Raw genomic sequence first — 17,781 nt, 5'->3', positions numbered from 1 at the left:
ATATTCACATTATATTTCGTAAGCTTTAAAACTGTATAATTTTGAGGTTGTATCTTAATAGTCTGGGAAGCTACACAGCAATGGGACCAACCCACACACAATTCAGTCAGTTTTTCATGAAAAAAAGCATGAGAATGTTACATGAAAACAAAATAAAATAAATGAATGGAAAGTTATGTTATTGGTATCAATAAAAAGATACATTTATAATGATTGATGTGGCACCATTCTCACTGCTATATCACATTTCGCAGAAAAGTTATGGAGAATAATCGCACCCCAACCCCAAAATTGAATTATTTTGATGCAATTTTGACCGGAAGCTGTATCTTGGAAACTACAGCCAATTAACACTCACTTTCCTTTATTAGTGACCCACTTCTGGTAAAATTTAGCTACTTTCATTTCTGAGGCTTTCTCCTTGTAGACCAGTGTAATTGATGTGAATTTATTATTATTATTATTATTATTATTATTATTACTACAGAGTACTTTTTTATATCAAGCAACACAAGAGTCATTTAGCCAAAAGGTTTTGAAATTGTCTGCAAGTTGACCTGTGAAGACCAATATGAAAATATTTGAAGTAATATATGTAAATAAAATGTAAACAATATGAAATTCAAATCCTTTTTTGAGCAGTGAAATTCATTCCACCAGCCCTAACACATATGAAGGCTTTAACATACTGTCACTGTGTACATTATAGAATTAAAAATCTGCATTTCACTATATAATTCTCTACAGGAACAAAGCTGAGTTGAAAGTATTTCGCATATATCAAATACATTTTCATTTAAATCTATTGAGCGTGGTAAGGTGAGGGTCGGTGTATGCTCACCCTGTCCTGTCCCAGTGGTGGCAGGTTGTCCACCTCTCCGAGGTCCGCCTGAGCCTGCTGTACTGCCTGCATGCTGCTGTTTATGGTGCCCATAAGCGCTTGCTGGGCCAGGCTCTGATGACGCACACACGGTACAAGAGACAGGGTTATGAACATGCCCAGCTATTTGACAGTCAAATCAAACGTGGGAGTGTGGAGCTTCAGACGTGGTTATACAGTGTGAGCATCTCACCAGTGGGGGCATGTGTCCTCTGTGCATCTGCCCCATAGTGATCTGCTGCTGTGGAGCAGGCATGGTGCCCATGTTGAAAGTGTCAGGCCCGCCGACGGAGCCTGAGCGCATGATGCCAGGTAGTGCCACTGATCCATGTTCCACTCTGCCCACGCGGTTAAACTGCTGCTGCAGGATAGTAGACCTTCACACATGCAAGCACGCAACATGTTACCAAACACGTGCATTTTAATGCACAGAACATATAGAACATAACTCATTTTTAACAACACAAAATCAGGAGCGCCACTGTGGCAACAATTATAAACAGACATTAAAGGCAATAGAGAATTAATGTGCAGTAGAGCAGTCTCTCCTGTTGTAAACAGGCACTCCAGGCTCTATTGCTTAATTACAGCTCATTGTGAGAGGCCTCAATTTTTGGATTCGTACATGGACAGACATGGCTGCACTGGCGTCTAACGCGGGTGGCTACGAGGCAGTGATGCAACATGCCGTCTCCCGTAACAACCAAAAAAGAGCAAGCCCATCTGTAGATCTGATTCTGTCAGAGCCTGAGCCCAGAATGGATAAAAAGCATGCTGCAGGGAGAGCCAGACTCTCATACACACACAGTCTCCTCTCTCTCTCTCTTTTCATCTCTCTCTGCTTCAAGGAACTGGATCTTTTAATTGAAGTCATCCTGATGATTTTGCAGTTTGAGGGAAATAATAATACAGTCGTGTCGCTGTGAGCTACATCCTTCTCAAGGGCAGAATAAATGAAAAACCATCCCTCTCGTGTGTGATTAGACATGGCTGTGTGCCAGTTTGTCGGATTCTACACCACCACTGGGGCTCTTCTGTCTAATTTCAAACGATGATACACCTTAACACAGTCGACACATGGTTGAGTTACATTATTACATTTAAGCCATTACAAACAAGTCAGAATGCTGATCATAGTGTCAAAAGTATGCATACTTCTTTGGTGAAACTGATTCTTCCAGCATGGTGGACTCTTCATCCCCGTCCAAACCAAAGCGGTCCTTGCTCTGTTTCTGTAAAGCCCCAACATCAGCATGAGTCACACATGTAAGTGGCTGTAGCTTATATAGTCTGAGAAACAGGAGGGAAAGCTTAGTGCACTTACCTTTTTAAGGATAATGTCTATGTATCCTGCAATAAGTTGGGAGATTTGCTCTCCTTCTGTGGTCTGAACAGAATAGTAGCTCTCTTGGTATTCACCAAAGTCCTGTAGGACACACACACCCACACACATTAATTCCAACTTATAAAGTCAAGATAAAGACCTTGTAGTGCATACTAAACATTTACAGCACACCTTATAAAAGATACCTATATGAGTATGGGAGGATTTAGCATATAAATCAATGATAATAATTCTAGTGCTTATTTCTCTAGCACTTATGTTTTATTAAGTAGTAAAATCCTAATATATAGTATATCCTAATATAATCCTGCATACTTGGTGCACTTTGAATAGTGAGACTGTATGAGTGTTAGCTTGCTAACAATATGTGCACTTGTGTTCTTTTTTTAAACCTTAAAAAAAAAAAAAAAAAAAAAAAAAAAAAAAAAAAAAAAGACACTTGAAGGCCAGAGCATCAGGACCTTCCCTTGCTCCCAGTAAATTGACCTTCAGCTCAAAGTGATCATTGTTTGAGGCTCATTTTCAGTGAACTGGAAACCTTGGCCAATGTGCAACAATGCATTCAGTTTAAATGTGCTGCCAAATGCGCCTGTGAGAAAATCTGGCAATTTACACTGACTCCTAATATTACAAATGTAAATATCCTTTGAGGGAAGTCTTATCAGTAGAAGTACTACAGATAAGGAAAGACTGCCTAAGCAGTATGTTGCAGTTAGGCAATATCCAAACGATACACACACAGGAACAGAGGAAGTCTAAATGAGAATTTAAAGGAAGAAGAAGCCTAACAGCAGTGCTTGTAGGACAAGCAGGCCCAGTGCAGACTTGCATACCAATGTGAAACTCTTGGGGGATGCTGCCCATCTCTTCACTGTGGTTAAGGGCCACTCCTGCACTACGTCTTTGGTCCTCTCGTCCACCCGCATCACAGACTCTTTGGTTATTCCCAGTAACCGTGGAACAAGCTTATTCTTGCTCTTCATCTTCTCCTGTTAAAGAACAAATCACATCATTTTAGCATATACAGTATTTGATAACTGAACAGACACCGACACCCCCCTTATTCACTAACCAACAGAGTTTTTGTAGTACTGTAGCTGTCTCACTGTTGTTCCCCTGGTTTTAAGATTTAGAGGTGGACAAATCCTGTGTTTTTTTTTTTTTAACAAATATTTGTTGGATTTTTTCCCCCTGATTTGATCACCTGTCAATTCCCACCCATCAGCCAGCTTTCCCCTATCCTACAACAGCCACCAACCAGTGAGAGAGAATTCCAACATGTGCTTCCTCCAAGACACATCAAGCCAAAACTATTGCATCTTTTCAAACTTCTGCATCAAACGGCAGCATAAAACACAACTGGAGGAAAGCTCTGGCTACATTCTTCTGCATACATAAGCTCACAGGTGCCCATGATTGTCTTGTGTCACTTTGAATGAGAGGGGAGAGAGAGAATACCATTCCTTCTACCCAGAGAGTGCAGTCATTTTTGCTCCCTTGGCTCTCGGTCCAGGATGGCTGTGGCATCGCTGGGCTTTCAACTTGCAATCTCCTGACAATAGGGCGAACACTTTTCTGTTGTGCCACTCGGGAGCCATCAGATTTTTTTATTTGTAGTTGCTCAGCAGACAAATAGGTGCAACAAGCAGAAAAAGAAAATAACTACTGACACCTGAAAAACAAGTTTTCATTTGGTGTTTAAACTTAACATGATTCACAATATATTCTCAATATCAATGTGTCCACATACCTGCATGTCCCTGATTCTATAAAGATTGTATATCATCCATGCATGCTAATTGAGCTGCCTAGTAAAAATTGCTCTACCTCCAGCCAGAGTGCTCCATGCCTGATGTGTGTGGTGCAGCAGGCGGTGGGATTCAGAAGCACGTGCTATAGTTACAGTGAATCATGTTAAGTTTAAACACCAAATGAAAACATTTGTTTTTCAGCTGTCAGTAAGAAATGGGGTTTTAATTTTCTTTCCATGGTTGTTGCTCCTATTTGTCTGCTGAACAACTACAAATAAAAAACTGATGGCTCCCGAGTGGCATAACAGAAAAGTGTTCACTCTATTGTCGAGAGATTGCAAACTCACTGGGAGCCAAGGGAGCAATCACAGTGACAAGACAATCATGGGCATCTGTGGGCTTATGTATAGAGCAGATTGTAGATAGCGCTTTCCTCCAATTGTGTTTTATGCTGCCCTGCGACGCAGCGCACGCAGCAGTTTGAGAAGAGGTCAGACTTAAATATTTCTAATTGTGATGCAAGGAGAGAACACAACAGCTCATTGTGCTCCCCGCAAATTCATAGACTTCTTCGTTTCCTTTAGCCTTTCGTCCATATTAATGCACTTATCTAATGTTATTACTTTCTAGCACAGTCAATTAAGTTTCCAGCAACCAAACCATGGGAGTGGGCAGCACACTGGAGCTTCCACATGCCTGGTGAGCTAGCTAATGAATTTGGCATTTTTCCACCCTTAAGTTGTTTAGGTAGAGCTTTCTTCTCCAGTGGCCAGCAGGCAGTTAACTATTCCACTAGGCCTCTTGCCCTTTACCATGCCCTGGGCATCCCATCTGCAATGCAACCCAGGGGAACTTCACACTCATGTCCACACATACACACACACTAAAGCCTGGACACCTCAGAGTGCAGAATTGAATGTCATTCAGCTGCCACACAAAGGGCCAGTAATATGCAGAGGATTGTTCAAAATACCTTTCTCAGCATGTGTCCTCAGTCGATTATTAACTTCAGGGTCAAAAATAACGAACACTGATAACAGTGTTCAATATTGAATGGACTAAATATATTGTTCGAGACAGGCTTAAACAATGCACCTCACATTCAAGGGCATGTATTTTTTTTTTTGTGTGTGTGAGTGAAAATGAATACAGATTTTTAAAAATATCCACACACTCATTGTCTTCAGCAGACAAGGGCACAGGGTGTGTTGGCATGACTGGCATTTTATGTTTTATTTCATTTGGCCAATTAAAGCCTCTTTATGTTCAGCAGTACTGTGATATTTTATTGCTGTCTACTTTAAGTATTTTTCTAATGTCCGTTAGTGTGATCTACTCAGGACCACTGAAAGCAAGAGTTCAGTTGCAGTTGGATTTCTTTCTGCATAAATAAATAACTAGATGCATTTTCAGCGTAAGTATAATGAGTCTGCAGAAAGCCCTTTCATAGCAATTTATGTATGGCCCTGGGCTTTGCAGCAGACCACTAATGACCTGAAATTGTTCCCACACTGTGACTTTGATAAACCTTATTCTGACAACAGCAACAGATTTAATGGCAACCTTTAAGAGATAATAGTGCACATATTGAATACTGTGAAGATGTGTGAAGAATTGCAACCCTAATTTTGGCTTTGTTCCCACTCTACATAACAGACTTGCTAACTCTAAGCCTTTCCTACAAAGTTTTTCTATATTTTGCATTGTTATGAAATTGCATTCCTCTCATACTTTGAAAACTCATTATGCAGCACATGTTGGTTATTGTGTTTAAGAGTGATTTTGTACCAAATGGAGAGGTTCTTAACCTTGTGAAACTATTCTCAAATGTGTGTGCGCTTCTGCTGGCTCTTGCCACTTGTTTGGTCCTGAGAGCACTGAGAGGATTAAACACACTCTCAAACCCTCAGTGTCCCATCATCTCTCACTGCCCACACACACACACACACACACACACACACACACACACACACACACACACACACACACACACAATGTATACATCTTATCTAGTACACATACTGCAATTTCATCATGTCTTACTTTCACTAGGAAGAACGACACTCCATATGTTCTCAGGGACCTGGCCAGCTTTACGTATTTCACCTTCGCCTCGATTTCCGTCATCTCACCACAGCCTTTGTGTTCCTACAAGTTAAGAAGTGAACAGTAAAAAAAAAAAAGTGTGTACTACAGATCCGCACATTCAGCTCAGCATGCTTTTCTCACGCATCATGAACTGAGCGCTCATTAGACTGAAAATCTTTTAATCAGACATTAATTTGCTTAATCTTAATTATTCTGTGGTTCTCACAGCTCACTCTGCTCATAAGCGAATACTTCATTAATGTTTAGTACTGAACAAATGAAAAGGTTCCAAACACCACTGTATTTTATGAGAGCTATAACTTTGGTGTTGTGTAAAGCAGCAGCACAAACCTGAAAGATCCTCTTCTCAGCCCCTCTCTGCTTAATATACTCTTTAGGCAGGAACTCCTTCAGGCTGCAAATAAGTCAACATGGCACATATTTACACTCTGACAGCACTTTTTGTTCAGAACACATGTGGTAACATCTGACAAGGGTGTCCAGCATGCTTTTATACTAACCCTTAAGCTTTACAGCCTTACTTGGGACTGACAAAGTGTATTTGTGTGTGTTTAACGGCCGCAGTAGCAGCCGATTCACACAGAGGCTTACTCTAGGAATCCGGGCTTGTGTTTGTGCTCCACATGGGGACCGAACTGGATCTGTGCCTGGATTCCACCAAACTCGCACGCCTTATCGAAGGACACTGGGTGGGAGCCATTTAAGATGTCATCTCTGGCCTGGAACACAACAATACGAGTAAGGCTACAGCGTGTGCACCTGAACAAACAAGCAGAATATGTTCAAAAGTGTCACGGAGCCAAAGATCTTTATGCTTTTAATTCTTACCCCATTCACTGACTAGCACATATTTTGTTCTAAGCAATGAAAAGGAATGCCTATTGAGACATCTGTGTGCATTTAAAGTGCCAGAAATGATTTCAATGGATCGGATACCACAATGCCACGGCCGTTCACAATTTCAGAATGTCCAAACATGACTTCATAGCTCTGTGGCAGTGCATGGCATTTAAAAGGCTTTGCGAGCTAATGAATGACTGTGGGCAGCTGAATCAGAGAAGAGCGGCATCCGCTGGCTTCAGTACAGAGCTAATTCTGTCACATTTGTTACTTGTGTGTGTATATTAGGTCTGCCCCAGCATTATTTCTCTATTCCACTATTTAAATATTATTCAGATTTTTTTTAAAATGTTTCTTTATTTGACAGCAATGCAATCCGCATTCTATAAATATGGATTTCCTAAAATGAACCAATGAATGTCAAATATATTGAAAAAAGGGTTTCAATAGATACATATCATTTACATCATAGATTATTTCACATATTTTATGCATCAATCATGCATCCACTTTCTATTAACTCATTTCATATTAACTAATTAACAATTCCAAATAGGCACAATTCAGGCACTTGTGGTGTCACTCCCACTTATCCTTAACTATTCTTGCTCATATTAATGAATCACATTAATGAATCATTTTTCCAAGAGTGTAAGCATTACTTATAAAGTTCACAGACTCAACATTTAATGGATTCTTTCATTCATTCATTCATTCACTCATCTTCAGGAAGTGCTTTATGCTGGTCAGTATCACGGTGGATCTGGATTCTATCTCAGACATACTGAGCACAAGTTAGGAATACATCCTGGATGGGATGCCAGTCCACCTACGTGCATGCTTTTGGGAGCTGGGAGGAAACCAGAGAACTCTGAGAAAACCCATTAAGAGAACATGCAAAACACTGCACAGACTGTAATCCGAGCTCAGGATCAAAGCAGGGACACTGGAGCTGTGATTGTGACCCCATTCGAATGCATACAGTGCTATATCTTGGATGTAATACAAATTCTAAAGCAATATATGAAGGAATTTTACAGCTCTAGGATAAACATGTGTATGACAGCCTATAGTGTTCTCTTGGTCATAGCATCTCCACTCTATGAGGAATACTGGATAGATGGATGCAACATATCGATTCCAAGAGGGTGGAATGGCTGCCCTTTTTGCACCTTTGAAATGTGACAACATGCTATCTGCCTCTCTCAGGGGCAAACAGCTCTATCCTCCTTAGAAGTGCTTCAGCATGGATGCACAGAAAGCACCATTATACACTTCAGAGTCACAATCTAGAGAGTGTGACCTGTTGCATTCTGTGCTCACTGGGTCATTATCACTTCTCCAGCTGGGATCCATATTGTCTAGTATCATGAATCATATCACTGCTTTAGCCAAACAGTGGGCTGCATATAGAATAGGGCATATTAAACATACAGTCTTATTGATCTTCTCTGAGTGTAGGGAGTTTGGTGTGCAGCCAAACGGTGGGAGGATGGCTCAGAGATAGACATTAGGAGAAACTTACAGGACTGGGACTGAGCTAGTGAAAGTGCTGCCAGACACCAAAAGAGTACTGATAAAACCAGAGTGTATTGACTCCCGGTAAATGGAAATGGGCTTACAACAAAGCAAATCAGCACTGCATCATTACAAAAACAAGCTCAAGCCACACCCACACACATGTACATTCAGGATTTGGGCGGGTGATGAGGTCACTGAATGTCATGAAAAAACAGTAGGAGACGGTTCACCAATCAGGACACAGGAACCACACACACCATTACATTAACGGAAATGAGAAGATTCTGAGCAGTGATGAAGAACTGCACATCTGTGCATGATTGAGTACACACGCACAGGCACACACACGCACGTGAACACTCAACCCTCTTTATGCAAGAATCACTGGAGTCTGTGGAACGTTCATGCGAATCCCCTGCAGCAGACCTTGTCATGTGTGCTTGTGTGTGTGTGTGTGTGAGAGAGAGAGAGAGAGAGAGAGAGAGAGAGAGAGCCATACAAAGGGACAGAATTATGTGATTTGAGTGCTTTGCAGTTTATGCCAGTACATGTGTATATATCTACTGCAGTTTATGTCTGAGTAAATGTGTGCGAGTGTGTGTGGCACTGAGTCAGAGAATCTGTTGGGGGTGTGTGGATTTACAAGAGTGGAAACAAGACATAGAGGGAGGAGAAGAGAGGGAGTGAACCATCTTTCTTTCCAAATGTGTACAAACACTGTGAGGCTGTGTGCATGTGTGCATGTGTGTGTGTACTGTATAAGTGTGTCTGAGTGCTTACTCATAAATGCCTAGGAACAAACACATCCAAACAAATACTTAGTCTAATGTGTGCTTATGTGTAACGAAAAAGCAGCACATCTGAGTAACAAAGATAAAAGTCTAGGAGGTTGCCATGGGAATTTAAAACGAATAGCCAAACGAACAGTGAGCGGTAATGCTTTACATTATTGGTCCCTTAATTAGCATTATGTTAATAAACCATGAACATTTTCATAAATAAACCATAAGTAACACATTTCTATTAATTACCATTTGTTTCAATATTAACTAAATAAAATCAGTCCTATATTAACTAATGTTTATTCCGAACATGATTTAATTAGCATACATTAAATTACCAGCCTTCATAAATGAGGAGAAATTTACCTACAGCATGATTCAAAATTTTGATCATCAATTAAACTCAAGTCACTGGATACAAATGTTAAAAAAAACACCATTAACTTTCAGATTGAATAAACAAATATTAATTAAAGTACATACTGGTCTATGTTGATTATTTTAACACTTGTTAATGCATATGTTCATTATGTGGTTAAACGAACATTCCAGTGATTTTTTTTAATCTAATCACCATCTACTCCATCTCTAGCATATGTGCAATTACCACAGACAATTTCAACACGTTTGCTTGTACTGAGAAAAGAACAGAAACCCATTTACTCAAAGCACACTTATTATGAAAGTACAAGGGCAGTTGATAGGGAAGTCAATAGAACATTTATGAAAAACATATACACAGTAGTATTAAAATAACGTCTTTCAGAGATGGGACTATTTTTTTTCATAAGGAAGATTTGTGGTTGTGCGTTATCACTATAGTTTTATGGGTCTGATCAAGCATAGATATCACAAAACCTTCAGGAAAGCATAAATAACAGGAATTGCTTTTACTATATTGCTCCAGTGTTGGAGAGTTGGATACAACTCCGTAACAAGAGCTTTAGTAGGTCTGTTTAGCTCATCATAAAACCTTTACTGTTAGAATGTTGTAGTTTTTGTGTTATATATTCAAATATTTAAAATGTTGATTAAAAAATAATTTAAAAATGAAATTTCATGTTTTTTGAACAGGTTTTCTGTTCTGTTATTGTCTGTGGTAATTATGTATACATTACACAGATGGGATGTATGATGAATATAAAATCAGGCTGGTGTATTCCCATAACATTTAAACAAACAACAATTAATACAGGTGCTAATTACTAAAAGATTACTTATATTTTATTAAATGTTGATCATTTTTCATTGTTTACTAAAGTTACAAATGGACTAATGCCCTAAAACAGTCAATGTTTCCTTAGTCATTTCAGCACTGGATTCTTTTATGGCTTTATGGCAAAAAGATAAACAATAAAACTGCCTTTCTTCAATTATTTCATTATTATAAACAGTAGTAGCTATATGATTATTAAGACCCAGTGATTGAGTGCTTTCACAATATTATGTGACAAGCTGCCAGTTATCATCTGCTGCTAGAGCCAAAAACATAAATGAAGAGAGAGAGAGCGACAGAGCATGTGTGTATACGCATGCATGGGAGCGTTTGTGTGAGTCATCTACACTATAATTAAAAAATATCAAGCACATCAGCCACAGGCTCTTACAATTGTAATGCATGCACTTGGAAAAGAAATGGCAATTGATAAACCAGCCTCCATGACAAGAACCTAATTGCTGTGTTGGCCTTCAAACAGTTCAGGTTTTAGGGCAAGCAAATATTCTGTTACTTCAAAAACCAACCATGATAACAAGAGGACCTCTAGAGAAAACTTTTTGCAGACTGCCAGGATTAGCAAAGTGGAGGCTAAACACAAAATCACTTATTAGTAAAAAAATGGAAAAAAAAGATAGATGCATTTTTGGCAGAGAGAGCGAGAGAGAGCGAGAGAGAGAGGTAGGTGGACATGTAGCATTTTAATCTCCAGAGCTAGCCTTGTGCATTCTCCTCCAACAAGCCCACTCAGACATGCTGATCTGACCTGAACATAAAGCAGGTTGAGCTGTACAGGGTCACGAGAGTCCACGTTCTGGTCAGAGTAGAAAAACTTCCTCCTGAGCAGCAGCGTCTCGCTCTCCTCCACCCCCTGCTCACGGAACGTCCGACTGTGGTCCAGCCAGTTCACTGTGTTAAAGAAGGTAAATGTTTAGAAAAGGCTGGCGATAATAACTAAATTACATAATACTATAAAACAATTTAACAAGGGTAGATAAATCAGAGAGCCCAGGCATCCAGGACAATCAGATTCTGTGTCTGGGCTTTTAGTTTTTATTCGTAGTCGGCTGGTGAACAAGTAGGTAAACAGAAAAAGAAGTTTCAGAACTTCCAGAAAACTACTTGGTATGAAGCCATGCGTTTCACCGCAATGCTGTAACTACCGCCTGCTGCGTTACACACATCTGATGAGGTGTGAGCGGTTTTGACGGTAGAATGGTTTTTACTAGGTGGCTTAATTAGTATACATAGATGACAGATGATCTTTCCAGAATCAAGAACACACAGGCTTGTGAAAACACTGTTAGCACAAGACACCGTCATCTTACAGTTGAACATGTTGAAATAATAATAATAAAAAAAGATAGTCAGCCTCAAATAAAATCTTTACATGCGACAAGAGGAGAGAACTCCAAGTCTCCGAAACAAAACCTTCGCCAACGACTTGCTGTTTGTCAAGGGCGTAATCACGGTGATCACACACTCATTCTTTCCCTGTATCAATGCACTTAACTAACTAACTACCTCGCCATGAATTATTGCATTATGTTAGCTACAACGTTTTAGCCCCACTCCTGAATTTAAGTCTTACTCCATGATGTTACGAGTGGATATGAGATTGCGATATCATGATGCTTTTGTAGAAGTCTGTCTCCTCCAATACAACGCTCTCAAGACTCTTCAATGCCTCAGTGTTCTTTGTGCACAAAGCAAGAATTTTCAATTTTCTCTTGTTTTATTTTTTTTGGCTAAATAAAACCATAAACCCTGACACACGATGCAACTTTATAGCGTAGCATTAGTATCAATCTTTTATATGTGTGTTTACATGATTGTGAGAGAAGAACATGTAATAGATTAAACACAAACTCACACTCGTCATCTGTGTGAAGCTTGGCTTTGAGTTTTTCCATCTTCCGCTCGTCTCGGAGCAGAGTTCGCTCCTTCTTCAGTGTACCCATGCCATCCTCCTTCTTGTCTTCCCCCTGCTCCTGGATCAGAGAGTACTCCTCGTAGTTTGTGATTCCTAACAGGGTAACCAAAAAGACAAGACTGTAATTGAGACTACCTTTTTTCTTGTTCGCTCTTTCATAAGAGCATAACTTTAATTAGACATGGTACAGCCATTTCCCTGAAATATAAGCATAATCCAGATAGCTCAGAAGAAGAGAAATGAAGCAGAAACCCTCTAAACAAACACAAGACAATAAAGATATCTGCCAGAGATCCTCTCCTCCTCCCTACACACTCATCTTCACTCCAGCCCACCTCTGCCGTAATTGAAATCTACTACTGCAGGAATAGCTCAATGCCATGAGAGGAGAGGAGAAGAGAGGAGAGCACAATTCTACAGCTTCCCTGTGATAGAGCATTACTTTCTCTGAAACACAGCACTAGAAAAATCACAAGCATGCTCTATCACAGGAAAAATGGATTCTCTGCTCTTCTAACAACATCCATTCACAGCACCCAGAAAATACAGAGGAGTACTAGATGGAGAGCATTTCACTGAGGCAGCCTGGAAAGAGAAGTACACAGACAGACAAAGACAAGCACACACCTATCCTGCTGCATATAGTGACAAGCAGCTCGCCGACGGTTTTGGAATCATCCACCATGATCGTCTTGATCGCTCCATCCAGCATTTTAATCTTCTGCGGCCTCTGCTTTTTCTTGTACTCCAAGACATCCTGTGAATGCGAGACAGATAACATGAGTGTGAAATCCCAGACAGAGCACACACAAAAATACAGGCTTTATCTGTGCACAGAAATTAAATATTTCTATAAAAATAAGAAAAGATGACAGTATGAAATGTTATTGTAATGAACAGTGTTAATTTTGTTACCCCATTTCGGAGCATGTAGTAGTCTAGCGTACGACCGGATTCCAACCAGATGCCTTTCCTAGGGTCATCATCTGACAAGAACAGGCCATAATCTGAGGCTGTAACACAGAAGGATGACACACAGTCAACATCAGTCAATTATCATGCTTTCATTATGTCTGGATGCTGGATGGCTGTAAAGATTTATGAACACGGCTGCATTTCATTGATGAAACAAATAAAACAAAAAGGTACATCTCATCAAAAGAAAACAATATCTGCCACTGATGCACACGATGCCCGCCTGTGCATTGATGAGCAGAATCCATTGTGGCTCGAAGAGAGAAATCACATTAGCTACACAGCACATGCCTGATATAAATCAGATCTGGAGTCTAATAATAGTATTGAGAGTGAAGAGACTGAAACCACCCTGCTCTGTCAACGACAACGAGAGACTCTGCAAACCTCAAATACTGCACGGCTCATGTTTGACTTCCAGGCAGTTTGATTACAGGAGTGGAGAAAGACAAGAGAAGAAGAAGAAGAAGAAGAGAGAGGGACTGACAGACAGAGAGAGTAATGTGGCCGTGATAGATTTTCATCTCCTCAGCTAGCTTTCTGATGCCTGAATCCATCAAACTCACTCCGAGACAGAATTAGAGAGTGACCCTTTGCTGCCTTGAGACTCTTTATCTAAGAAGTTTCACACATTTTGACATTAACACTAAATATACTTTTACACACACTGACGCCGAGCACATCACATTATTCGGAATGGTATCGAATTTAGTGAAAAATTCCATTTAAAGCAGAATGTGGATGGTAGGGCATATCTGACTTCCTGTTTTTTTTATTGGCTTGTAGATATTTGCTGAATCAACTAACAGTAGAACGTACAGTAGCAATAAAAATTAGGGACTTTAAGCAGTGACAGCAGCAGGAATAGCTATGGTGGCTGGAAGAGTATCTTAGTTGTACTGCACATGGGCGAATTTGACTCGCTGCTTCCTGCACTTCTAATACAGACGTACTCAACAAAACGTGAGGTTAAGGCAAGCTTTTAACGCATGTTGAATTAGAATATATTTACACTAGCTAATGACACTATTCCTTCGATGAATTCAGAGTAATTAGGTAAAAGACACCTATAATTTAATCCATGCTTGTAATAACACCAGAGACCCAAAGCACAGTAAGTCAACATTGATATCATAATGAATATGAAAATGGCTGAAACAAAGACTGTCAAATACTCAGTTCGGATGTAGCGTTACAGATCAGTGACTTTACACAGCTGTGGCATGAATAGAGATTTAGTTCCTACAAGTGCTAGCCCTCACAGTAATCTCACCTTGTCCAGTTTGGGCCTCGGGAACCCTCTCTCTGATGATGCGGCAGGCGTCATACACTGGGGTGGAGGGCTCAAACTGCATAGTCTTCACCACATTGCACTGCCGCACACAGATCTTCAGCGACAGGGCCACCATCTTGACCTCTGTATAATACAGACAGAAATATTTTATTAAGGAAACCCATTGAGGAGCATCAGTCGCCACATTGATGAGTTAGAATTCTCAATTCTGATATGTCAGAAGATGCTGATTAATTCTTCTATAACATTTACTCTGACAGCAGCACCAATTACAGGTTTATATTAAAAGTGCTCATTCTAATACGTTATACTTTCTATAACATATTTGATCATGGTGACATGCCATAATCTAAGGCTAATTAAGAAAAACCTTTTAAATGTGGTAATAAATACATTTTTTAAGAACATCTCCTAACTTCCTGTAAGGAGATGTTGACTTAACATTTATGAAAGGACTCTCCAATGTCAAGGCCTTGTAACACTTTGTATTTTCTGGTTTCTCAGTAACATGATAAGTCTTTCAAAGAGAGAGAAAAATAATAATCAACATTCACATGGTAAGAGCTCGGGCCTTGTGCTTCATGCTGGGCTGTATTACACCACCCCATGTTTTATTCCCTACATAACTGCTAGACTGCATAAAGCTCCTTGTATTGTTCCATCGAAGAAAAATAAATTCACCTAAATTGTAATAGACTAAATAACAACAATGTAAATCCGCTTACATTCATAGAGTGAAAGTCTGCATACATTTGCGTTACAATAAACATCGGGGAATGTGTGAAACAATGAGTCCCATGTTTTCATGTTCTACAACTAATATGTCACGGTATATCGGCGTGTTTGCTTCTTTTCACCTTCTGTTTAGTAAGGACATTTGGAGCATGTTTTTCAGTGAGGGACATGATTTATGCGATGTCAATGCTGACCATTAGACACACAATCTATGATATCTAATCTATGATAAGTTTAGCTTGCTAGCCAGGTGTTCAATGTTCCTATCTATGCTCTGACAGGAGTCACATGCTTTTTGTGGTTATGGTAACAGACATTACAATGTTACTCCTCACTTGCACTATAATTTTGTTTGAATTACATGATAACGCGAGTATACGGAGATTTTAAACAGATTGTTGTGATTAGGACACGTATAAACAGTTCATTCTAAGTCTGCAGTCGAAAATCTCTGCATGTAAACAGACTCCAGCCTGTGCCTTATTTCCACATTGTGCTTTCTATAATTTTTTTAACAAGATTATTAAATGTGCAATGGTTCCGTTTAAAGGTTAAAAGGAAAAGCGGGTTTAAAAAAGTGTTTACTACAAGCTTCCTAATTCATGGTAGAGCAGCAAAAGTATATAATATACCCTTTAAGCAAGAAGTGACGCTTTACAGTGCAGGTCCTAACAATCTGACGGAGTTATAGGGATTCCAGAGGCATGATTTTTAATCCTAGTCTTACAGTGCAATATGTGGATATTTCTGGAGCTGGGATGAGATAGGATTGTTGATCAGTAAGGCTTAAGGAGGCTGTGCTAGAGGGGAGAACCAAACCTCTACTGTTAAAATTGGCCTTAAAGGTCTCCAGTTCATATGAAATCTAGAAGGGCTCACCACTCTGATAACCAAGCTTACTGAAAATGTGAGGTACGAATGTGAGCTAGACTAGGAATAGAGGTGGAAACAGAGTGAGCCGGATATTCTCTGATAACCGATTTGTTCATGGGCCATGCCAATGAATGATTGCATTCCCTCAGTGCCATCTCCTACAGTCTTATAAAGATTATCACATACACACACACACACGCGCCCCCACACAGTCTGAAGTGGCGATAATGTCGCTGCATGATTCTTTCACTCTCACTCGAACACACAGGGGACCTGCTGAGCCATTATTTACCAGATGTGAAGTTCATTTACACACCACCCCCGCTGACATTTCACACTCAGTTGAAATGCAGCGGCAGACGGACAGTGACACACGACTCAGATTGGACATGGAGGATAGATGGGCCGTCTGGTGTAGAGTGGGAGAGTGTGAAAGCTAGGAGGGCAAGACATTTATAGTCTTGCACAATAATTACTCCCCCACCAGCCCAAAACACTGTGCCGTCGCACCTTTATACTAAACTTGTATGATACACAAAGCTGAAGAAAAGAACCGACGACTCCTTTAGTCTTCTCTTAAACCACTAAATATATTTTTCCAGCATCTGTCTACACAAATACGTCTGCAGAAACCGAACCAAATTTATGTTTTCTTCATAATCACTCAATGTTCAGATCAAAGAGTACAGTGGGGAAAATTGTGATCTCTGTCACTCTGACCATGGCATGGTTGATGGTGCCAGATGGGATGGTGTGAATGTATAAAGAATTGCTTATCTGCTGGGATTTTTCCACAAAACAGTGTCTAGAGTTTACACAGAATGGTGCGAAAACCAAAAAACATCCAATGAGCAGCAGTCCTGCGAATGGAAACACCTTGGTGATGAGAGTGGTCAAATGGTAAAACTGGTTTGAGCTGGTTTCGACGGGAAGGCTACATTAACTCAAATAACCACTCTTTACAACTGTGGCGAGCAGAAAAGCATCTCAATACGTATAAGATGTAAAACCTTGAGGCGGATGTGCTTCAACAGCAGAAGACCAGGTTCCACTCCGGTCAGAGGAGCGTGAACGTGAGGCTACAGCGGGCACAGGCTCAATGAAACTAGACATTTGAAGATGCTATTCAATATTCTCATAGTGCGATATTACAATCATTTCAAATTATGACACACGCACAGCTTGGCATTATGTGCCAAATTTATCATGACTTTAGCTGACGCGGCAGTCAACTCACCTTGCCTTATCCTGCTCAATCTCTCTCCATCATCTTAATTTTCTGTAGTAGATTGGAGGTGGGGAAGCCTGAGTAGGCGTAAAGAGTTTGAGATTGATGTAACCCTTTCCAGGAGAGCTGATTAAAATTATATACTATAAAAATCCCTATAAATATTACTAAGGAGTAATATTGAGTGCTCCAGTAAAAGTACTCTGTGCTTCTACACAGGTTTCTATACCTCAGACATGATTAAGCATAGGCGGAATGAGCACGTATTATATTAAAACCCATTAAATGTTCATCAAGTT

General features: G+C 40.0%; 1 protein-coding gene across 4 annotated transcripts in view; it reads right to left on the bottom strand.

Moving 5' to 3' along the window:
- The window catches only part of tln2b (talin 2b), a 120,123-nt gene that overhangs the window by 52,217 nt on the left and 50,125 nt on the right, over nucleotides 1-17,781 (bottom strand). For all 4 annotated transcript variants that reach the window (XM_053236646.1, XM_053236644.1, XM_053236645.1 and 1 more), the window contains 13 exons: nucleotides 14,626-14,769; nucleotides 13,293-13,390; nucleotides 13,005-13,134; nucleotides 12,318-12,470; nucleotides 11,211-11,353; nucleotides 6,677-6,804; nucleotides 6,416-6,479; nucleotides 6,020-6,124; nucleotides 3,059-3,214; nucleotides 2,205-2,306; nucleotides 2,036-2,112; nucleotides 1,074-1,257; nucleotides 842-955 (listed from right to left, as the gene is read on the bottom strand). In XM_053236646.1, the coding sequence (XP_053092621.1) occupies nucleotides 842-955; nucleotides 1,074-1,257; nucleotides 2,036-2,112; nucleotides 2,205-2,306; nucleotides 3,059-3,214; nucleotides 6,020-6,124; nucleotides 6,416-6,479; nucleotides 6,677-6,804; nucleotides 11,211-11,353; nucleotides 12,318-12,470; nucleotides 13,005-13,134; nucleotides 13,293-13,390; nucleotides 14,626-14,761 (1,590 nt within the window). In that variant the 5' untranslated portion in view covers nucleotides 14,762-14,769. The remainder of the gene's footprint in view (nucleotides 1-841; nucleotides 956-1,073; nucleotides 1,258-2,035; nucleotides 2,113-2,204; nucleotides 2,307-3,058; nucleotides 3,215-6,019; nucleotides 6,125-6,415; nucleotides 6,480-6,676; nucleotides 6,805-11,210; nucleotides 11,354-12,317; nucleotides 12,471-13,004; nucleotides 13,135-13,292; nucleotides 13,391-14,625; nucleotides 14,770-17,781) is intronic.

This window comes from Pangasianodon hypophthalmus, chromosome 9, assembly GCF_027358585.1.
Source record: "Pangasianodon hypophthalmus isolate fPanHyp1 chromosome 9, fPanHyp1.pri, whole genome shotgun sequence".
Classification (NCBI taxonomy): Eukaryota; Metazoa; Chordata; class Actinopteri; order Siluriformes; family Pangasiidae; genus Pangasianodon; species Pangasianodon hypophthalmus.
This window is presented reverse-complemented; position numbering and strand designations above follow the sequence as displayed.